Here is a 25,167-nt window from a genome sequence, read left to right on the forward strand (position 1 = left end):
TTTGAAGGGATCCATTTACTGACTGCAGCCTGACACTAGCCATTTCCTCCTAATCTCCTAGCCCTATGAAGCATTTTTTAACAGTGAATTCAGTGAAACACTCCAAAGGCACTGGACTGACCACCTGGAAGACTGAAGTTCACTATGCTTAGAGGAGGTACAGCACAGGCTCTTGCCCTATTAGATGTAAAATATAATTTAATAGATATCTATTTAACTCCAGTATTACTTTTCAGAGGTCAAGGAGAAAGTTTGGTAAAGTCTTATGCTGCTTCACGTTCAAACAGCCAGACTCAACAGGGTTTTCCCCTCTGCAGTTTCAGATTCCTCCTTTGTAGTCTAACTTGTCCACACACATTCCTGAACAATTGTCTGTACACTATTTAGGGAAAGGGTCATGTTCAGTTTCATTTCCCCCCATTGCTAAGTGGTGAAATTATGGTCCACTAGCAAGGGGATGTTAAAGCTCTACCTTCTCTCTGACATTTGTTCATGCTCTGTATGGGTGCATGCTCTAAAGGGAAAGGCCACCAGGAAAGAATTTCTGTGTGAGGGACAGAAAGGATATGGAAAAAATATCAGGGAGTCTTCGCTAAATTTTCATTCCCACACGTAGATGAATTTAACAACCCCACCAAACAGAACAAGTTTTTATGTTGCATGCTTTTCTTCTCCTCTCTCACTCTGTTACTTGTTCTAATTAGGTTGTAAGCTCTTTGGGGAGGGACCTGTTTCTTATGGGTCTGTAGCTCCCAGGTCACTTTGGGCATAGTACAAATAATAATAATGGTCTCGATTGCCATCTATCTCCAGATCCATGTTGGCAGGAGCCCTTTAGATGCAGATCTCTCCACTCTGCATGAGCACCCTCTCCACCACTCTTCCAGATGCTGCAGAGGGCTCTGTAAGGTCAGCACTAGGGTAGGGGATAAAGAGTGGCCAGGAGGCAGTTGGACACATGTTCCTCCCTCCATCCCTGTGGAAACACTTCAGAAAAGATAATACATCCTAATGCTTAATCACCTTCCCATGGAGCTCATCCCTATCCCCTTTTATAGCACTTTCTATTCAATGATAAAAGAGCTTTCCCTAAAATCTTACAGGGATGCCGTGAAGATTCAAAGTTTTTTACAGACGTTAAGTTTAAAAGTGCTGGTTAAATTCTAAATTTATAAAGCAATATGATCCAATGGCACAGACTCCTGCACAGGTCAAAACTAGTGAATATGATCACAAGTCTTGGGCCTTGGATATCACACTCCACAAAAATGTATAACACATTGAGAAAAAAAAATGCATATTCCATGAGACTCATCCTCAGATTTAAATCTTATTAAAATGAATATTTGAATTCATTTGACAACCTGAGCAATAAACTCATGATATGTGCTTTCTATACTCAAACTTACTTATTTTCTTTTTTCAGAGTAAACAGCCATGTTAGTCTGTATTCACAAAAAGAAAAGGAGTACTTGTGGCACCTTAGAGACTAACCAATTTATTTGAGCATAAGCTTTCGTGAGCTACAGCTCACTTCATCGGATGCATACTGTGGAAAATGTAGAAGATCTTTTTATATACACACAAAGCATGAAAAAATACCTCCTCCCACCCCACTCTCCTGCTGGTAATAGCTTATCTAAAGTGATCACTCTGCTTACAATATGTATGATAATCAAGTTGGGCCATTTCCAGCACAAATCCAGGTTTTCTGACCCCCCCCCCCCACACACACACAAACCCACTCTCCTGCTGGTAATAGCTTATCTAAAGTGACCACTCGCCTTACAATGTGTATGATAATCAAGGTGGGCCATTTCCAGCACAAATCCAGGGTTTAACACGAACGTCTCCGGGGGAGTAGGAAAAAACAAGGGGAAATAGGTTACCTTGCATAATGACTTAGCCACTCCCAGTCTCTATTCAAGCCTAAGTTAATTGTATCCAATTTGCAAATGAATTCCAATTCAACAGTTTCTCGCTGGAGTCTGGATTTGAAGTTTTTTTGTTTTAATATTGCGACCTTTAGGTCTGAGATCGAGTGACCAGAGAGATTGAAGTGTTCTCTGACTGGTTTATGAATGTTATAATTAATAATTATAATAATATAATTTTCTTTTGTATATTGTAAATCTTTAATGGAAGACAGAATGAGTAAAAGGCCAGATGTTCTATCCAGTAGAGGGCAGTGGTTCACAAACAAACTGTATAAAAGATTACATTAAATAAACTTGAAAGAACATTGCTTAGGTTGCAAAGGTAACACTCAATAGTTAGGAAATGCCAGAATTAAGGTTGACTGTGCCATAATGATTTATATTAAAACTACGTCAAATGTTATTAATGTTTAGTGAGACGCACCCAACTGAGCTAAAACCCCACTCATTATTTTAAATTGAAAAATTCATCTGCCAACAAATAAAATCCCAGAGATTTTTTTCCCATTAACAGAAGCAGTACAACAACCTGCTGCAACACAGCCAGACCTTCAGCCTCATTAAACCCAAAATGTTGTGTTTATCTTATAGTCATCACACCTCTTGCATTTGACATTTAGCTGCAGTTTATAATTGGGTAAGGAGGGTTTCTTTGGGGGTGGGAGAGAAAAGACCACGGGTTTGCAGTAAAATGGTTAAAAGTAGCCATCACCAGACCATGTCCTGGCATTTGATCTATACTGAATGAGTGTCCAGAGTTGCTATATACACGTTCTGTTTGTGTACAAGTTATTTTCTCTTTTATTTGTTCCCAATATATGAAGAACTGAGCAAGAGGCTCAATGTTTGTAAAGTTCTTCGAAGGTTTAAAGCACTACGAACGTGTTAAAAATTATTAACGTGTTAATAAGTGGCTGTAAATAATTCACTTATAACTTTATAAAAATGAACACATCTACATAGATATATATATATACACACACACACATATATAAAAGTGTTGTTTATTGTAAGGAAACTTTAAATATAACAAACAATATTGAAAATATTGTTAGTAGCATTTATGGCCTTGATTGGAATTCATCATCATACAAGTAGCATTTTTCTGAATAACATTAAGCTAGTGCAAAAAATAAGTAACTTTTATAGAGTAAGCATATAGAATGACATACAGATTTTGGTTACCTGATGTTTCCTTCTAGTATAACAGACTTCACTTTTTTCAATAAATCAAAAGTACAAAGGCAATCATATGTGCAACTATTCATATCAGGAGGCTGTGTAAAAAAATTGTTGACACTTGTAAATTCTGCTGAGACTGTTTTTGTTAACAATGTTCGTTTATAATTTATATCATATTATACGATATAAATTACGTTAGTAATAGTATTGTATAATCATAGTTTCATATTCAAGTATGATTGTATAAATTGTCAGAACAGATCACTATAACTACAGGATATACAATTATACCAACTGACAAACACAAATACATTGCATTAGAAAAGTCATTGTCTAAGAAGAAAAGTAAGGTGTAACTTTTCATTTGTTTAAAACAGGGATCAAGCAACCTTGTTGAAAGTCTTCTGGTTCTGTCCTGATAGAACTACTGCAACTTGTCATTATGTGAACTAGCTTTCCACATGGAGCAATAAACATGTCAGTATATAATGTGAGAATTGGACTATGTCAGATACTTCCAGTCACAGACTTTTACTATCAAGAAATGAACGCTTTTTTCTTATTTTAAGTAAGATAATACTTTCTCCTTCGTCACTGAACAAAACTTTACCCCATCCTTCAACTGCTGCAATGACAGTCTTTCATGATGTCTTAGGGGCCTTTGGTGTCTGAAGACCAAAGCAGAACTTGTCAGCTTTAATAACATGCTCTCCAAACATGTATAAAATAGCCTTTCAAATTATTGATCTTTCAGATTCACATGCTTTCTCAAACTTGCTGGTAAGGATTTCCGGGACCAAAAATTTTAGTATAGCTTTCAACACTTTAGTAGTTGAATCTGGTCTGTAATATATAAAGTCAGACTCTATTGAGAAGAAAGATACAGAGAACATTTGACTTGAAATGGGAAATATTTAACAGAAAAAATAAGTGATTTCTAAGGATAAAATTTAACCCTAGTGTAGACATCAAATAAATATGGAAAAGACAAAATGCATAAATTTTGAAACAAGAAAGAAATTAGAAGGCAAATGATGTAGGTTATGCATGATTAGTTAGAATGTGACAATTGCTTACATAAAATACTTTTGGCTGTTTTTAAAAAACATGCTTGCATCAAGATTAATTTGCCAGCTTTCTCAACAGAGGAATATACCGCTTATATGTAACAAATAAAAATGCAGTTTATTGCAAAAATATAAAAATCCTTTAAATTGCATAAGATATTACAATATTTTCCAAGTGGGCTTGCTGAAATGTGACGTATTAAGCAAAGAGGACTTTAATACCAAATCACAAATGTTAAAATAAGACTTGGGTAATGAACTTTACACAAAATGTATTGTTGTGCCTTATTGTTATGAGGAATTTTGAGTTATTTCTTTTTTTATACAGCTATAGTCATTGCAACATAAAATCATGACAATTGTAATAGGCAGAAATGGATATCTACAGTCTACCTTCTGTATTATCAATACTTATGAACACTGTGTGCATTAATACTTTAAACATATCACATTCAAGCTAACAGTCTATCCAGAAAATCATAACCATTTTATAGAACAGAAGCTGGTTGAACAAATTCATCAGCATAGTGTTTTTTTTAAATCTATTCTTTATGAAATGCTGTTTACAAAGAACCTGATTTTCAAAAGGCGCTTTCCATTTACAGCTACCCTTGACTTCAACTAGAACTGCTAGTGCTAAGCTCTTCTGAAAATCAGGACCAAAGTCTATTAAATCCCAATTTAATTTATTGATACATCCATTGTAATATGTAAAAAAGCAAAACCAAAAAAACCCCAAACCCTAAAATCACAGAAAATGCTTGGCATCTACAGGAAGATAGACACGTTCTCAGTGGGCTAACCACTACTGTGCTATTTTCTCATAACAGATCTTGTTGTTCCATACTTTATTTCATGCACTGGGATCAGCAATGTCCATGTTTGTTCCAAACAGAGCAACTAGCTGCTCCTCATAGTTTGCAATGTTTCTTTTCATAATTTCCATACAAGGTCCCAAAAGCCTTTCAAATGCCTGTACATCCATAACTAAGATAAAAGGGGGTGGGGGAAGAGAGAGAGAGAGAGAGAGAGAGAATGTAATGTGGCCATCAGCTGCAGAAATTAATTTCAGAGTTTATGACATTCATTGTGTAGAATTTTAAATTTTAATGGGAAAGGCATCAATGAAACCCATACTATGTCAGTAGAGCTGGAGATAATTTTTCCCGTATGATTCAGACCTAAATAATACCTTGACCCCAATCCTGCAAACACTTATGCATGTCCTTAACTTTATTACTAGGAATAGTTCTACTGATATCAATGCATAAGTCTTTGCAGGATCTGGGTTTTGGATGACAATTTAAATTGTCCAATTTAAATAATCCATATTGGTTCACCAGGAGTGTTAATCAGGAGAACTAAAAATGCTGTAGTCAATAATTTGTGTTTTTTACTTCAAGAAACTTTACATTTTAAAAAGTCTAAAACTAACTTTGTATCTATTAGGTTAGCACTGAAAAATTTAGTAAGTCAATACAAAGTCCATAACCAGGAAAACTTTTTTTTTTCAGACACACACACAGTTTTTCTTACAAGTCTGTATAGTTCAAGTTATGGCATAAATGTGCATATATTTGCAACTTGTTTTAATATGTTACTTATGGCAGTTCTTATGGGAAAATACACATTTAGAGAAAAACATCAAAATGAACAATTCTGTTACACACACACACACACACACACACCCCCACACACACCCCCGCCACCCAATTTTTGCTATCCTGGAATTGCCAGTAATTTATACATACTGCTTTCCTGTTGTCTCATTCTCTTTACTTCCTTTCTCTCTTCAAAAAGTTGCTGGAGCCATGCTCCTGCTAACACATACCTGAATGTTTTTACTTCAGATATCACTCTCTGCTAAAACTGAAAATCTCACCATTTACAGCTTGATATCATGTACAAATTTTAAGTGTGAATTTTAGAATTGCGATCTTTGTTATTCATACAGAACCATAAATGTGCATAGAGCCTTACAGACAGATAAAAGAAAATGTCCATGACCATATGAATTTACAATCTAAATTCACTTTGTGGCACTATAATAAACATGGCTGCTTACTTACTATAGATGTAGTTAGGGAATACACACTGTAAATTTCATTTAAATGATTCTAACGCCTGGCCTATACACAAACTGCACCAGTTTAACTAGAAGTGTGATTTAAAACATACTTAGTTAAACCAGTGCAATTTTGTGTATACACTTATATCAGTTTCAAATTAAACTAAGCTGATTTAAGATGTTCTTACACCAATTTAAGAATGTCCACGCTAGTAGTGTTGCATTTATTTAGCTAATTTAGTGTGTAAATCAGTTAATAGGTGCACAAACTGTGTGTAGACTAGGCCTAACAGTGTATGGATGGCACACCAAAACCCATCCAACACTACACAAGAAGAGTGTGCCACCCATTTTTAAAATATTTTTAAATGGTTCAGCTAGTACAGTTTTGTCCTCAGTCTGGGTGGGTATAATGCAAATAAAATGTTTGAAAACTATTCTCAATATTAGGTAGTAACTCTTCAGGGTATCTATTTATCTAGGTAGTTACACTGTGCCTATCACCATAGTATGACAGCCTACAACTTTGTGAAATATCTATAAGATCGCTAAAATAAGGTTTGTCAAGGAGAATTCAGTGGTTGTTGGGAACTTTGTTTTGAAAACATTTTCCAAGTGAAGATTGTATGGAATACAAAAACTACTGGAGAACTCTGGAAAGGGCTACAGCACCCTGTCCTTTTCTACAGACTATAGTTATAAGAGGTTCCAAAAGGAACCTCAGGGGGTTAGACTAGATGAGCCTTGCAGTCCCTTCTAACACTAGGATTCTATAATGTCTTCCGTTGACCTTCTTGGTGGTATCTTGGTGTCTAGTCTATTCTTTTCCTTTTCTTATCTTCCACTCACAGTTATGAGTCTAATGGCACTGAACCTATTGAACAGTAATCATAGTGATTTCTCAGGTATTATCTGTGTGTTCTAGCCAGCAATGAATTTGGTCTGTGCTTGCTCATCTGATGCCATCTTAACTGGTTCTTGTCATCAAGAGAAAGAAGAGAACTTCCTCCTTGAACCAGCATCCAGTGGACCAAGGTCGCTGCTTTCTCAAAGGTGCCAGTGACCCAACAACTTGCCACACTGGACCATAACAGATCTTCTTTCTTAACACCACCTCTCATCTTCTTCTTCTTTGGTCTTCTTTTTTCTGCTCGTTTATCTTTGTTTGGCTGGGGAGACTTAGTTTTAAAAAAACAGTAGCTTTGTGAATAAACAGAGAACATATTGTTTGTTAGCCTGATGTCTGTTATTTAAGAATACAAAATTTGCCTTTGTATCTTACAATTTTCCTAATAGTTAGATTAATAAAATGGAGGGGTTATATAATGATGTGATTGAGAAGTTAAACCTTAAATCATACAAAAGAATCCTACATTTCAGCATTAAGGGGTGCATTAAGTAACATCTAGATAACCCATAAACCATGTCAACTCAGTTGGGAGGAGTTAATTGTTTTGTTTTGAATGTAGGTTCAGTTTTTTTAAAATAACATTACTGAAGGAAAGCTAAGTTAAAGAAATAAGTTTTGTATTTAGTTCTGAATGCGGTGAGATTTGTGGTCACTTATCATTTCTAGTACTGAATTCCACAGTCTTGGTCCACTCCTGTGTAAGAGAAGGGAAGACTATCCCTTGAGGAATTGTACAGATGATGGCTCTGGAGGTGGAGGAACAGCTGTCCATCATAAACCTGTGCGGCTAGTCCCAGGCAAAGGATTGAAGCCATCTTTCCAGTTCACCAATATGGTCTCTCGAAGGAGTAGTATTTGTTTTAAATGCCACAAGGATCCAGAAGAAAACACATGTATTTGCACCCCATGTCCACAGACAAGATGATGATCTCTATTAATACAACCACTATTGTCTCTGCTCTGTGCCTCAGCCTGAAACCTGACAGATTGACATGGGCTGGTAAAGCCAGCGACTTTGCTAACTACTTGCTAACTTAGTCAGAAATAGATTAAATAAGGTAGCATGGAAGGTTGGTTATATTAAGCAGTTGTTTCTTAGGTATTGGTCAACCACTGGGCAAGGACAATTTTTTATTTGTCTGTTAAGTATTATACAGATTTATGTAACAGAAAAGTACTATGTACTGTGCTAGTTGGAAATCATTTTCAATTCCATCTGAAGAGGGAAGACATTGGAGGTCCATGGTTGACACAGTTGTCAATTACAAATAATTCTTCTAGTGTAGGTAGGAATATACTATAACAGGTACAGTATAGTCTAACAGTCCAGTGGTTGTAAAGCAGTGCTACTGGATGACTGAAATCTGACTTTATGGTATGAAGGAACATACAGTACATTATAATTACAGCCTTTAATATAAAAATATTATTTTTACTTATCAGTCACAGCAAGCAAAAATATCACTGAATCAGTACCTAAACACTTGACAGTGCCAAGAGCAAATGCTGATGCTGCCCGAGGTTTGTTAGTTACAAGAGCAAGTTCTCCAAAATACTGTCCTCTAGAGTACCGGGCTATTTCAACTGCCCCATTCTCTTCTACATCCTGTTTATTCTGAAAAGTCAGATAAGATAAAAATAAGAGACACTTGCTGAATGTACAGTTTTACTCATAATGGAATTTAAACATGTCAAGGAGTAAAGAAAACTGCAGTGAGATAACTAGAGACATCTGCTGTTTAACATTTAGAATATATTAATGACTTCAAGATTTTGAAAAATTAAATTCATGTTGGGGTTTTTACCTTCCTTTTCATAGTAATTCTCACTTCTCCAGATTCTACAATGAAAAAACAATCAGCCATGTCTCCCTATTAAAAACAAAAAAGCAAGTAATGAAAACATGAATATTGCTTTTTAGTTTTGTAGTGACAGTAAGAAATACATTCAAATATATGTAGCCAGAGGCTAACAGCTAATCCTTTTGGTACCTAATGCAAAATGCTTTAATACACTCTACTTAGAAATCCACACTCATGGCATAGAAGGATTACAGAGATGAGATGAGCAACAAGCTCTCCTGAAAGAAAATGATACAGTTGGCTCCATGTAGACCTTAGTTCTAAGCCATGGACAAAACACAATATGAAGCACCAAGAGAGACAGAGGAAAATATTGGATAACTTGGAGGATACTTATTCCTATTCCCCAAAACAAACAAGCTGCTCCCCTAGGGATCAGTGGGCAAGAGCAGAATTGGGTTGGTGGACAGAAATAATCAGCCTAAAAGATCTACTCCAATTGCCACCTTCTTCTGTTCTAGAGGATTTTGAACTCATAAAATCCCAAAAATTATTCCCTATCATGGATGCTCAGGTATCAATAAGCATAGGAGAGGTTAAAGCCAATATCTAAAGGAAGTCCAAAGGCAACATAGAGTCTGAGTTGCCTGCAACCTATCGTGACGGAATTATCTTCACATTGTTCTTTTTTCAGAACAGAAACAGACGCTCAATGATAAGACCCATTTTCAGTGCCTACTAGTACAAGCCTTCCTCTTCTATAGTATTTGCACAGTTTAATTTATTCAATTCAGACCAACAAAACATGTTGTTTCTTAAAATACAGCAGATGTAATAAGGTAGCTGTTAAAGTGGCAAGAAAACCCCCAATCAGACACTGACTAAATATTCCACAACAGGCATTTATCATTTACAGCTTTGTAAAAGCTAACAAAATGTTCCAAATCCCAGAAAGAATTAATTACATTTTGTCATCAAAGAGGCACAGTACTAACTGCAGATACATGCAGTATGGAAATATAAAAAAAATAAAAAAGCCACTGGAAGTTAATTGAAATAGCCTGCCAAGTATTTGTACTAAACTTTATTTTTTTTTGCTTTAAATTATTATTTTGAATTTACAACATCACAACAACATATTTCTTTGAACTATACCATTTTTTTCAGACCAGTTTACACCTTTGTGTGTATTATACTGAGACTCAGTTTAAAAGAATGGATTCATTATAGATAATACAGTAGTTTTACTTATAGACACAAAAACTACATCAACTAAACACTACCATACCTGAGCAATAATTTGTTCTCCATCTTTGTATATTTTGGTGCCTATCACATCCACCACTTTCAAGCGTTCAGATAGCTTTATAAAAAGAATGGGAATATTAAAAATGTTTTTCTAATAATATTAAACATATGTTTTGCTAATCCTTAATACCTGTTTTTATGGACCTATATACAGTATAATATGTCCCTAGCCATCTGTATTGACAATAAGCGATAAAGAGACCTCTGTTTAACCATTTTCCAGGGAATGGTTTACCAACATACATGTTAATTAAGTTTCTATTTTTGTATGGTTAATCTACATGCTCTAAGTCTTCCAAAATACTTACTGGAGAAAGTACATGTGTGTGCAGAAAAAGAGATCTTTTAAATGAAAGAATTCACTTTTTTCAACACGCCCAAACACTTCACACTATTAATATCCAGCAAAAATTCAGTTTAAGAAATGGAAGGCTGGAAACCACAAAAATATTTTAATCTTTTGCAATACTATGGCCTCTATCCTACAAGTTGATCTGCACAGGCAGACTCCTGTTCCAGGCAGATCCCAATTAGGGGACTGCTGTGTGGATCAAATTACAGGATCAAGCTTTATGAAGAAACCAAAATAGGTGAGGGGGAAGGAGGTGGGGGGGACGATCAAATTGGAAATTTCAACTCTTTTTCTCAGAAATCCCTTTTCCAAAAATAAAGATGTGCAAAATTTTAATCTAGAGGAAGTTTTTATTCCAAGATAAAACCCCATGCCACAACCACTAAAATAATGCAATAGAAAGCTTACTTCTAAAGATTTAAGGAATGGCAATGACTGAATAAAATTTTCATACATTCTTCTCTTTTTGGCATTGTTTTTTACAATGATTCTCCGGAATGTTACCCTGTCCTGAAAACACAAAGAAAAGAAAAAAAGTATATTAAAGGAAAATGTTAGCACAGGATGGAAAATGCATAAAAGAAATAGGTAAAATGTATAATGATTATAATCAGCCACTAGAGGGCAATTTTATGTGTTTTTAAGTACTTCAGTGAGGCCTACTATTAAAAGGGGCATAATAAATTTGATATTTTAAATTGTATCATTTCAAATAACTGATTTTTCTCATAAGAGATCTTTGAAGTCAAATCTCTTGCCCATTTTTTTTATTCCTCTTTTAAAAATTCATCTTCCTTCGTGATGTTTGCAAGGGTTTTTTGGGCAGGCCTCAGAGCAACACCAAACATTGTGGTGCCCACTCCTCCTCACCTGCCTACTTCTGTGCACAGCTGCTGCTTATTGAGTTTCAGATTCAGCTGTGCAGCAGCAGTTACTGACCTTCTTGCCTGCCCAGGGAAGAGCATATGCACAAACTGCCCCCAGACAAGATGCATGAGATAGGAAATATAATTGGCCATCAACAAAACTGAAACTGACTCTACACAAACTGCTGATGAATCAACAAATGAGAACCTGAAAAGTGAATTCTCCTCCCCACCCCGCAATCAGTTTAAAATCTAATAATCTTATCGTTACTTGTAACAATAGCAATTACAACACTTTCAGATGGAAATGTAATTTTTCAGATGATAGTGTCTCTTTAAAATCTTGTTTTAGTTACAAATTCAGAAGGATGAATAACATCTGTGTAATCCAACTAAATGTTAGGGCATCACAAGCCAGCCTTCTTAACTAATTACAGAGAATTAGTTAGTCTTTCAGGCCATAAAAGGTTCCATTTTTGACTCCTATTCAGATTTCTATGATTTTATATTTTTGAGGCAGACTGGCTGTTTACCTTCCTTTTTTGAACCAACATTCCACCTAATACAGGTTTAGGAACCAGACACAGACCCAAACCCACAAAGATACTTAAGTACCTAAGCCCCAGATTGGGATGCCAAAGTCCCAGTTTTGGATCCACTGCAATCCACAAAATTTTCTAGATGCCTAAACTCGGTGTCTAATTTTTCAGAGTAAAAGTTCCCTTGGTGCCTCTGGGCATGTATATCCGGATGCCTAACCCCACCTAACCCACCCCTCCAAACTGGGGGATGACAGTTAGGTGTTCATCCACCTAAATTGCATGTGGGTCCTGATCCAGTAGGCATGCTCAGAGGTCACCAACTGGATCAGATCCCATTCAAAATCCAGCTGCCAGAAGAGGAGGAGGTGGAGATGATGGTGCCCACCTTATAACTTTTAATTCAGTGGTTCGAGCACACACCTGGGAGGTGGGAGACCCAGGGTGCAGTCCCTCTACTCCAAAAACTCTTTCATTATTTATCCACAATGGAACAGCTTCAACAAGAGAGAGCCACATCAGAATATCCCACAGCTCAGTGCACTCTCCCAAGAAGTGAGAAATCTCTGTTCAAATCTTTTCTCCCCTCTGGCAGAGAGGGGAAGAATTGAACCTAGGTCTCCCACATCCCAACCCCAGTGAGTGCTCTAACCACTGGGCTGCAAGTTAGGCACCACCCCTATTTTGTGTGGAGCGAGGCAGGCACCTAACTCATTTCTGCAAGAGGCAGCTAAGCTGCCTGACTCCCTGACATGGATTGCTAAGCAGAGATAGGCATACCCCTGAAGTCTGGATTTAGGTGCCTATCTCTGAGAGAGGGATGGGGCTTAGTATACAACCCTCTCATCGGCATCTCCCTCTAGCTAGCTTAGGCTGTTTCTCACGTAGTGTGATGGCCTTTATGGATCACATTCTAAGGGGACTATCGCTCCCCTTTCATTGTACAGGGAGCCTTGCACGTAAGTTCACTTGTGGATCACAGTGTGGTTCCTGTTATTTTCTAGGCACCCAAAAATCAGGCACCATGACGCTCAAAACTGCAATGCCCAAGTCCCTTCATGGATCCTATCCATGCTGCCTAACCTTGCAGGCTCAATTGCAGACTATGTTTATCACCAACATATACTAGCTTTGTATGACAAGTTTGGAGTAAATGACTCCAGAAAAACAAAATATATAATTTCAGATGATTAAAACATTTTCTCAGAAATGTTGCCGTTAAATCATTTCATCCCACAGTTCTCAGCACATTTATGTCAAGTAATGAGCTTTGTGTTAGCTAAACCAAACACATGGGACCAGATCCTTGGCACCACTTCAGCAGCACAGAGGGGCCATAAAGCTGCCCTATGTGGGCAAAGGGAATTCCCTGGTGTGGGACAATCCTTTAAGCAGAAAGATGGGGTACCCAGATGTAGGTCATTCTCTTTTGTTCTCACACCACCCAACTCAAGGGGATGTCGCTGGAATGCACTGTAATCCCACTAGTACAATGGCCCTGGGTGGCCATTGCAATCCATTGCAATTTAGAGCAGCATTCAGGCTGCTCCTAGTTATGTACAAAGCTCAGCAGTCTAAGGGATCAAGGTGGCAGAAAGCCACCTATGCTCCCCTACACCAAGCACTGCTCTGAATTGGCACCTTGGAATCAGTTACCAGACCAACATATAAGCCTGAAGGAGAACAGCTTTCTCAAAGTACCTAATACAAATCTAAGTACTGCCATGAGATTTTTTGGCAAATTTTATTACTATTGTGCAGATTCCAGATATAGTAAGCTTAACAAATAGCACCATGTTGGATTTTTTATACTGTAAACAAATGCATTCATGTTTTTTGCAATCTAAGACAATATTTACTATTTGACAAAATAAGTGGCCTGTCTCTTACAGTTGGAAACATGATAACTAAGCTCTGAAATTTATGGAGGAAATTTCCAAAATTACTTTTGTTGTGGTTCTTACATCAAATTGCCATTCTAATATTCAAGTTTGCTTAAAGCGTATGTTCAGGGTCTGAGCAAAGACAGTATTTGCCCAGGCTTTTTCTGCAAGTTTTAAAAGGCTTCTATCCTAATGATACATTTCCAATTATAAGACAATTTTTCAATGTCAAATATCTGTAGATTCAGCTATACAATTTTAAGTTATTTTATATAAAGACAAAAATATTTTAAGGAAAATAAATTCAAACAACCATTTCACTTACCAAACCCCATACAGCACCAGGAGATGTTGCAATTATGGTAGCTGCTCTGGGTGTATTGTACATTAAGGCCAACTCACCAAAACTTCCATGGTTATCATAAGTACCAACGCACCTCCCAACACCGTCACATTTTACATAAATGTCATATGTTCCTCTGTTAACAAAATACACAAATACGAGTAAACATCCACCCTTTCCACTCCCCCATGTTCCTTACTGAGCAGTAGCTGGTTTAGTTTACTACCTTGTTTGTTTAGTTTACCAAGTTGATTTTGCACCACGCATTACACTGATGGTACTTCTATGGAAATATAAATTTTGTTCAGTTAAATGAGACTGAGTAGCTTGCAGGGTCATCTCACTTATTTGTGTATACCCTAGAAATGCTGGTTATTTTAAGGGGGACAGTTGCTACTTCTTTGTGAGGACATGGTAACTTTGCACTTGAAAAAAAAAAAATTCAGATATGGAATTACAATTATTAATTACATATAAATAAAATCAAAATAGCAATTATTAAAACATAAATAACAAATTTTGAGCCTAAATTATTTAACAACTGCTTTTTAATCATGAAACTGTGTAATGTACAAAGTCCTCACAAAGAAATGGTTTCTGGAAACTATGCTTCTGCCATTAAATTAATTTAAAATGTAAAAGTTCTTTCACATGTAAAATGTTTTTTAAACCAGTAATTGGTATATTGCAATGTACAGTTGCATTAATGAGAATGGTGGCAAAACATATTGTGTGAGTCCTTATCTAAAAAGGAACAAATACAAAATAAAAATATTGTATACTCATCTAATATAAAGTTTTAACTTTAAACATCAAAGCAAACCCACAAAAGTATTTATCGATTGTTGTTGCTCTGAGAAAGAAGTAAAATATGACAGTCACCCTCTCTGATGGTGTGTCATTAGCTTGTTCAGTGCCAAATATTTATAGCCTTCCTTTTTGCAAGTAGCTGGAATGGAATGCAAATGTCTTTACAATTCCTTTCCCTTCACAGTCAAGAACTTTGTAGACAGATGGTCCGAGTCACCTAGACCTGACAGCTATGTATCTGGAAGAACTCAATGAAGTCCCTGCAGCTTTCTGAAGAGGAAGTGGCTAAGCCATAAACCCAGAAAAATGGGAGAAACTTGGATTCTCCAGTGAAGAATCCCAACTCTGTCACAGTCTCCTCAGAGATATACAGAGTACATTGGGGATTCTCTGTAGTGTGTGTGGTAGTGGTGTCGGGGGGTGGAGGGTGAGAAAACCTGGATTTGTGCTGGAAATGGCCCAACTTGATGATCACTTTAGATAAGCTATTACCAGCAGGACAGTGGGGTGGGAGGAGGTATTGTTTCATATTCTCTGTGTGTATATAAAGTCTGCTGCAGTTTCCACGGTATGCATCCGATGAAGTGAGCTGTAGCTCACGAAAGCTCATGCTCAAATAAATTGGACAGTTAGTCTCTAAGGTGCCACAAGTCATAGATTCATAGATTCATAGATATTTAGGTCAGAAGGGACCATTATGATCATCTAGTCTGACCTCCTGCACAATGCAGGCCACAGAATTTCACCCACCACTCCTAAAAAAGACCTCACACCTATATCTGTGCTATTGAAGTCCTCAAATTGTAGTTTGAAGACCTCAAGGAGCAGAGAATCCTCCAGCAAGTGACCCGTGCCCCATGCTACAGAGGAAGGCGAAAAACCTCCAGGGCCTTCCAATCTGCCCTGGAGGAAAATTCCTTCCCGACCCCAAATATGGCGATCAGCTAAACCCTGAGCATATGGGCAAGATTCATCAGCCAGATACTACAGAAAATTCTTTCCCGGGTAACTTGGATCTTACCCCATCTAAAAACCCATCACAGGCCATTGGGCCTATTTACCATGAATATTTAATTACCAAAACCATGTTATCCCATCATACCATCTCCTCCATAAACTTATCGAGTTTAATCTTAAAGCAAGATAGATCTTTTGCCCCCACTACTTCCCTCGGAAGGCTATTCCAAAACTTCACTCCTCTGATGGTTAGAAACCTTCGTCTAATTTCTAATCTAAATTTCCTAGTGGCCAGTTTATATCCATTTGTTCTTGTGTCCACATTGGTATTGAGTTTAAATAATTCCTCTCCCTCTCTGGTATTTATCCCTCTGATATATTTATAGAGAGCAATCATATCTCCCCTCAACCTTCTTTTAGTTAGGCTAAACAAGCCAAGCTCCCTGAGTCTCCTTTCATAAGACAAGTTTTCCATTCCTCGGATCATCCTAGTAGCCCTTCTCTGTACCTGTTCCAGTTTGAATTCATCCTTCTTAAACATGGGAGACCAGAACTGCACACAGTATTCCAGGTGAGGTCTCACCAGTGCCTTATATAACGGTACTAAAACCTCCTTATCCCTACTGGAAATACCTCTCCTGATGCATCCCAAGACGACATTAGCTTTTTTCACAGCCATATCACATTGGCAGCTCATAGTCAACCTATGATCAACCAATACTCCAAGGTCCTTTTCCTCCTCCGTTACTTCTAGTTGATGCGTCCCTAGCTTATAACTAAAATTCTTGTTATTAATCCCTAAATGCATGACCTTACACTTCTCACTATTAAATTTCATCCTATTCCTATTACTCCAGTTTACAAGGTCATCCAGATCCTCCTGTAGGGTATCCCTGTCCTTCTCTAAATTAGCAATACCTCCCAGCTTTGTATCATCTGCAAACTTTATTAGCACACTCCCACTTTTTGTGCCCAGGTCAGTAATAAAAAGATTAAATAAGATTGGTCCCAAAACTGATCCTTGAGGAACTCCACTGGTAACCTCCCTCCAACTTGACAGTTCACCTTTCAGTAGGACCCGTTGTAGTCTCCCCTTTAACCAATTCCCTATCCACCTTTCAATTTTCCTATTGATGCCCATCTTATCCAATTTAACTAATAATTCCCCATGTGGCACAGTATCAAACGCCTTACTAAAATCTAAATAAATTAGATCCACTGCGTTTCCTTTATCTAAAGGATCTGTTACTCTCTCAAAGAAGGAAATCAGGTTGGTTTGGCACGATCTACCTTTTGTAAAACCATGTTGTATTTTGTCCCATTTACCATTGACTTCAATGTCCTTAACTACCTTCTCCTTCAAAATTTTTTCCAAGACCTTGCATACTACAGATGTCAAACTAACAGGCCTATAATTACTTGGATCACTTTTTTTCCCTTTCTTAAAAATAGGAACTATGTTAGCAATTCTCCAATCATATGGTACAACCCCTGAATTTACAGATTCATTAAAAATTCTTGCTAATGGGCTTGCAATTTCTTGTGCCAATTCTTTTAATATTCTTGGATGAAGATTATCTGGGCCCCCCGATTTAGCCCCATTAAGCTGTTTGAGTTTCGCTTCTACCTCAGATATGGTGATGTCTACCTCCATATCCTCATTCCCATTTATCATGCTACCATTATCCCTAAGATCCTCTTTAGTCTTATTAAAGACTGAGGCAAAGTATTTGTTTAGATATTGGGCCATGCCTAGATTATCCTTGACCTCCACTCCATCCTCAGTTTTTAGCGGTCCCACTTCTTCTTTCTTTGTTTTTTTCCTATTTATATGACTATAGAACCTTTTACTATTGGTTTTAATTCCCTTTGCAAGGTCCAACTCTACTTGACTTTTAGCCTGTCTCACTTTATCCCTACATATTCTGACCTCAATAAGGTAGCTTTCCTTACTGATCCCTCCCTTCTTCCACTCCCTATATGCTTTCTGCTTTTTCTTAATTACCTCTCTAAGATGCTTGCTCATCCAGCTTGGTCTACAACTCCTGCCTATGAATTTTTTCCCCTTTCTTGGGATGCAGGCTTCCGATAGCTTCTGCAGCTTTAATTTAAAATAATCCCAGGCCTCCTCTACCTTTAAACCCATAAATTCTTCAGTCCAATCCACTTCCCTAACTAATTTCCTTAATTTTTGAAAGTCAGCCCTTTTGAAATCAAAAACCCTAGTTGCAGATTTATTTTTGTTAATCCTTCCATTCAGTTTGAACTGAATTAGCTCATGATCACTTGAGCCAAGATTATCCCCTACAACCACTTCCTCTATGAGATCCTCATTACTCGCCAAGACCAGATCTAAAATGGCATCCCCTCTAGTCGGTTCAGCAACTACTTGTTGAAGGAATCCATCAGCTATCGCATCTAGGAAAATCTGAGCCCTATTATTATTACTAGCACTCATCCTCCAGTCTATATCTGGGAAGTTAAAGTCTCCCATGATCACACAGTTTCCATTAGTATTTACTTTATTAAAAACATTAAAAAGGGCTCTATCCATATCCAAATTAGATCCCGGTGGTCTATAGCACACCCCAAGCACTATCCTAGGGGAGGCTCTAATAGTTTTCTTCCCCAATTTAATTATTGCCCAGACAGACTCAGTCATATCCATTTCATCGCTTCTTATTTCTTTACATTCTATCTCATCATTGATATACAGTGCTACTCCTTTTCTTTCTGTAGAAGCCAGCACTAATAGCTCTGACTATATCATTGTATCCTACTTCAAACTGAAGACAGAAGGTAGAAAAAGTTTAGTGCATTGACCTATATTGATGACTTGAAGAATTTAACGAAAGGTCAACAGCAGCAGCAACACAAAGCGTGCTCCCAAATCAGCAATTATATCTATCACTTTACTTATTAATCTGACTATGAAGTATTAGACCCACATGGGAAGTTTAGTTAAAATTTGTGCAATTCTTTGAAAATTTAAGTTTTATTCTTATGAACAAGAAACTTTACCAACAGCATTGAGAATGTAGTAAGATTTCAATCAAATATTGAATGCTAAATCTTTTCCAATTATTTGTTACATTAAATCAGTTTCCAGTTAACAAATAGTCTTTGTGACAGAACATTACATTAAAAGACCAGTGACACGTTCCCTTGCAAATATTTTATTACAGGTGAGAGCAGGCTAGAATTTTTCACGGACTGTTCTCTATTGTTCAACGACTCTTTAACTCTGATAAAATATCTTTGCTTTTTCTTTCATACATGCACACACCTGTCTGATTCAACTGAAAGTATATGCAAAAATATATTTTCATTGATACAACTGTGCATACTCCCTTGTGTTACAATTATATATAATCACTCACCTATCAATTACATAGAAGTTGTCACCATCATCACCTTGATCAATGACATGCTCCCCTCCTTCAATCAGCTTTTCAAACATAGCATCTAATACCTGAGACACCTGTTCCTATTTAAAAAAAACAACAACAAAAAACCACATAAGATTAAAATTAGGTTCTGCTTTTATGGTATCACCCTCAAAAATACAAATTAACGGTTTAAATGTCCTATTTAGTCTTCAAATATTGCACTGGACACAGCTTAGCTGATGATAGCACACCTGAAATATAAATTTTTCATGTTACAATAATCTGGCAATTTATCAGAAAAATAGTGAGATTTTCAGTCAGTATTTTAACTTTTAGTTCCAGCTCTTTCCTTTTATTGTGTTCAGAGCACAAAGACACACCTGCAGTTTTAATACTGCTGTTGTTCACTTTCCTACTGCAGTGCCCCATAACAATCTTTTCCAAAACGGTCCCTTCACTTAATAATGCAAAATTACTTGATATCCACTGCAGCTACATAAAATACATTAATTGTTGCTTTGCTAACCAATGTGTGATGGGGTGCACTCACCCCACACTGGATGGGGATGGGTTAACTCCAAACTGTGGGCTGAGGAAGCCATGCCCCCACTCTCTACTGGGCATGCTCAAGGTGTAGCAGTAGTATAAAAGAGAGCAGACCCCCAGCTCAGTCTGGGCTGACTACTAGAGAGGAAGGATATATACTGCAGGCTCCAGCCTGGAAGCTGGAGGTGCTGAGACCCAGGTAGACACCAAGTGGGATGCCACGTGGAGGTCAGAGCCCTTGGGAGCAGCACAACCTGAGGAAACCAGAAACCTCCAATATGTTTAGACCAAGGGACTGCAGGAGTCATGGTAGGAAGTAGCCCAGGGAGCTATTAGCCATTGTCCCTACAGCAGTTAGTGTGTTTTGGTTGGATTGTTATACCAATAAATTAAAAACCAGCAGGATCTTATTAAGGGGAAAAAGGCAGAATACCACATTTATTGTGAATACAGAAAGAATCATAGTAAGCAGTTAGTTATAGCTATAACATTCCATTCAATGTCATATTTATTCTCACACACACACAGGTTCTGCAAGGTTGTTATCTCATGCCAAGCCACTGGCCAGGTGGCCTGGACATGAGGAGGGAGCAGGGCCTTGTCAGATGCTCATCTGATGCTCCTGGAAGTTGGTTTGCAAAATCAGACCCCCCAAAGTTCCCACTTTCTAAAGTCTATTTTTATAGGAATTTATTCCTAGGCCAGTCTGTGGGAATTGCTTCATCATGCTGTTGCTGAATCAATCAGCAGATAGCACATTCCTGATGGCTCCCTGCTGCTAGATGTTATCTTGTTCTTTGGTTCTCCCATTCTTGAGGCTGTTGGGTGGATTCCAGCCTGCCCTCCGGGGGTCCTCTGGTTATTTCCACTTGACGCCTTCTTCAGCTGATGGGACACTGGATTCTTAGGCTGGCACCTCCCTGATCATTCAGTTATTATCCACACCAAGCATCCATCCACATACATCCTCTATCTCTATTTTAATCACAATTGTTAATACAACAAAAGGGTGGGGAGTCTCTGGGTGCTGTTTCTGTTGTTACAGAGTATTGCTTTGAGTCTCTCTCTGTGTGAATTGCTTTGAGAACAGACTCTGTCTTAGAATGTACTAACGCAATTAGCAGCTTGCAAGTTTCACACATAGAGGGAGAGAAACAGTACCAAAAACCAAGAGACCTCTTAATTAGTAATACCCTGGAATTTAAACTATGGGGAATTTAAACTCATTTGTGATTTTAATACAGAACTTCTTTAATATGATCCAACAGGATCCCCACTGACTAAGTGGTGAGCCCACTTGCCACTACCTGGGCTGGGACCTGTTAGAGCAGGGAGGGCTTGGGTCCTCCTACCCTGGCTGCCACCCACCTTTGGGAGGTGGCCCAACCCCCACTAGGCCTCCTTGCCCAGCTGACCAGGGTGAGCCTATTGACTTTATACAGTAGGCCTCACTGTCTTGAGACGGAAGACAGCTTGAAGGCTGGGATGCACTCATGCTGTCATACAATGGTAGATATATTTGTGTCAATGTAGTATTTACTTAACTTCTGTAAGTAGCACCTGAACTAGTATGTTTCAATATTGAAATTCCCCATTTATTTATGCAATAGCCATTTTTGTGTATTAGCATGTGAAGCGATACACATGTAAATATACATGAAGTTACATAATACCAGTCACATATAATTGGTATCTATGAAACACAGTGAAGGGGAATACTAGGCACAGAGGCCCCTTGCTAGAGGCCTCCTGTTCTAACACACCCTGCCCCAGGAAAGAACAGTAGAGGTGAGTCCTCCAGGCTGCCTAGAACAGCTACAGGGAAGCACCCTATCAGAGAGGCTGCAGGAAGTAGCCAGAGTCCAGATAGTAGACAGTCCACATTCAGTTGCTAGCTGGAGCCAAGGGAGGAGGAAGGTGTTCCTGGCTGGCTGCAGGAATTGACAGAGCAATTGCTGACAAGGAGCAAGGAAGGTGCTCTTGGCTGGCTGCAAGGTCTCAAGAAAGACTTCAGCCCTGAGATAAGGGTGAAGATGAAAATACTGGGGCTGTGGGGAAGTGGCCCAAGGAAACACAGCGATTAGTAAAGGGCGGCAGCTGCTATTTATAGGATCCCTTAGTTGGGACCTAGAGTAGTGGATAGGCCTGGGTTCCCCCCACCAGCCACTAGGGAAGTGGCTTAAGCACTGAGAAGGGACGTAGCCCAGAGACAGAGCTAAAGACCCAGACGAAAGTCAGCATTTGTGAGAATTTTGTGATAAGGAAAGAGTGAACTGAATTGTAAAGAGGGACTCTGCTGAAGAGCCAGGGTAGCTGGTGAAGAGCCCACAGGGAGGAAGCTATAGGGGCACTGCTCCATACCAGAGAAAGGACAAGATGAGAGAGCGCCCAGCATAGGCTGAGACCGTTTGGGAAGTAAGCCCAGGAGGGGCTATAACCAGGGTACTGGGATAGGCCCTGTTGGACTTTTACCCTGGAAGGGGTTTATTTTATTAGCATACAAATTGTGTTGAACTCGGCCAAAGTGTTGTGTCACCGAAGATCCACCTGACGAGGGCAGTAGCCAGCGGGAGGCAATGTGAGCAGTGCAAAGCTGGGGGGAAAAAAAAGCAGGTGTATGCACATATTCAATCGAGGGCATTCGACAGAGGTGAGTTGGCCCCACCACGTTAACTACACATTCTGTAACTTCAAAAAATATGAGTATCTACCCTTTTTTAAAAGTATTGCACATGTCAAGACAAACACCTGTCAGGAGTGGCCTTTTATTAATTAGTCCTGCCTTGAAAGCACGGGACTGGACTAGATGTCCCATTCCAGTCTTAGAATCATAGAATTATATGCCCAACATAAACAGAAGCAACAGCTAAATTGAGGTTTTTTCCTTTTATTAATTTATATCTATACCATGTACCCTTCTTCCTGTAGGCATCTAGCAGGGGTTCCCAAATTATGGTATGTGTGCCACTGGTGCTGCATGACCCTGATATTCCATCAATTCACTTCATAACAATCTTTTAAAGAAGGGGACACACAATGTGAACTAACAAAGTTTAGGAACTGCTGATCTACAGGACAGCTCTAGGTGCAACCTTCCCTTTCTATAGACATCTACAGAAATACTGTGCAACATGTAATGTCTCTCCCCTCTATTGATGGCCCCAAAGATTCTATTTGTGGCCCTTTCCTTCCCCCACCCATCCCTGATGTAAAAGCTCATCCACTCTCACAGCTTCAGTGATGGTGGGTTTTTTTTTAAATCTTGCCTCATGAGAATGAGAGAATAGTCCTGCTAAAATGACCTTCTCCTCAACCTGTCCAGACTTACATCACTGCCTCTCTCTGTTCAGCCCTAATGGATACCCTGATTTTTTTTCCCTCAATTTAAATGACAACCTTAATTTCTCTTCATTCCTGCACAACTGCCCCGCCTCACTTTTTCTACACCTGTGGCCTCTCAGCTGCAAGGGTCACATTCTAGCCTCAGACTTGTATATAGCTTCCAGGCACGTCAACCTGAGTTGTACATGAATATTTGAGGATATAGTTTTGCCCTTAGTGATCACATACAGCATACAGGTTAGATAATGAGGTCTATACCACGGACAAAATATTTTTTATCTGTTTTAGTGTTTGGCGCCAACTTATGGGAATACATGTTTCCAAACCACTGTAAACCATTATAAAAAGGTAAATCCTACAACGCCTAGATAATGTGGGGACAGAAGCAAACCTAAATGTGTGCAATGCTTCAATTGAATAGATCAACCCTGGACTTAACGAGTACAGTCAGTAGGATTTTACACACTGGATACAGCACCACTTAATGTTTTATGGAATAAGTAGGTTTATAAAGAAATGTTGCAGACTAATAAAGTGACAGTCTGAATTATAATTTTATGAAAGATAGCTAAGATTTGTTGTTCACAAGAAAACTTTATTCATGAATTAACTATTTAAATTCTAAAAAAAAATTTATTTGAACTTGAGCTGTAATGTGTTCCAGAATGCACTGAGAAATACTCACCATTATAATGTTTATTGGGTATTCAAAACCATGATAAAAAAAACCCCTGAATTTAGATTTTTCATGCCAATTTAACATTTCATTAAATTAATGACATTTCTAAGATGTCTAGTTAAAAATGTAGCTTCATTGTGTAACTCAGTGCACTTTAATTTAAAATGGTCTATTGTACAGCCCTATCCGAAACCACCTTTGGGGGGAAAAAGGTGGTTAAGTAGAGTCCTTCACATGGCTTGGTGTCTACATTGCAGAACAAAACAGGGCTGCACCATCCAGATAGGACACAGCTGAGCTGTTGTCTTGCCTAAAATTGAAGCTTCTTGCGGCACAAACTATCTTACCATATGTCAGTACAGTACCTATCACATTAAGGGTCTCTATGTACTAAAGTAATACAAAAAGTAATAATATAAAGCCGCTGCTGCCTCCCTCAGATGGAAAGTGCTGAGAAGAGGAAGAGAGCTGGCCCTTCCATATTTCCATCCTCCAGTCAGAAAAAGGGCAAGTAAGCAACCCCATCTCCTGGGCAGGGAGGTAAAAGGAGACAAGACAGAATGTCTCATCTACACAGGTAAGACAACGTCAGGGCATTATCATGCTATAACACAGTCCCCTGATAAACATCTTATTAAAAAGTTAGGACAGTTCTCCTATCACTTCAATGGATTCTGTATTATCTACTGTATATCTCTATTACACAGACAGAGCAAGCAGGTACATATGTGATATTGGGACAGAAAGAAATTAACATGAAGTAAATGTCCTTAAAACTTTACCTTAACTAGGCAACTACCTCAGTGTTTCTAATATTCCCTATATTAAATTCAGGGAACACCTAGGGAACACTGCAAGTACTGAGGTAATGTTATTTAGTTCTCAGGCATTGAAAAATAGTCACTCCCCCAGCTGCATTTCTAAACTAGTAAACTGTCTCACCACTGACTAGCACTCATCTACTGTATGAGACTGTTTCATGGTACCAAATCCCTCTAAGTCTCAGGTCCTTTATTGTGCATAACAGTAAAAATATATAATGTCCCACATTATTTGGGAAGATGGGAGGCTATCTATTATAATATCCTTTGAGCAAGAATTACAGGAAAATTTATTTTTTCAAAAGAGAAGTGTATTCTAATAGATCATGCCTCTTGGCGACTAAAACACTCCAGAGGTCTTAAATA

At 38.2% G+C, this 25,167-nt stretch overlaps 1 protein-coding gene across 2 annotated transcripts in view; it reads right to left on the reverse strand.

Moving 5' to 3' along the window:
* Positions 1 to 4,106: 4,106 nt before the first annotated feature.
* Positions 4,107 to 25,167, reverse strand: part of PRKAR2B (protein kinase cAMP-dependent type II regulatory subunit beta) — a 147,132-nt gene continuing 126,071 nt past the window's right edge. Inside the window, exons 5-11 of one of the 2 annotated variants that reach the window (XM_073328473.2) lie at positions 19,405 to 19,511; positions 14,240 to 14,393; positions 11,035 to 11,136; positions 10,255 to 10,329; positions 8,970 to 9,035; positions 8,641 to 8,779; positions 4,107 to 5,173 (exon numbers count right to left, since the gene is read on the reverse strand). In XM_073328473.2, the coding sequence (XP_073184574.1) occupies positions 5,040 to 5,173; positions 8,641 to 8,779; positions 8,970 to 9,035; positions 10,255 to 10,329; positions 11,035 to 11,136; positions 14,240 to 14,393; positions 19,405 to 19,511 (777 nt within the window). In that variant the 3' untranslated portion in view covers positions 4,107 to 5,039. The remainder of the gene's footprint in view (positions 5,174 to 8,640; positions 8,780 to 8,969; positions 9,036 to 10,254; positions 10,330 to 11,034; positions 11,137 to 14,239; positions 14,394 to 19,404; positions 19,512 to 25,167) is intronic. The other variant, XM_073328474.2, reaches the window with a different exon arrangement.

This window comes from Lepidochelys kempii, chromosome 1, assembly GCF_965140285.1.
Source record: "Lepidochelys kempii isolate rLepKem1 chromosome 1, rLepKem1.hap1, whole genome shotgun sequence".
Classification (NCBI taxonomy): Eukaryota; Metazoa; Chordata; order Testudines; family Cheloniidae; genus Lepidochelys; species Lepidochelys kempii.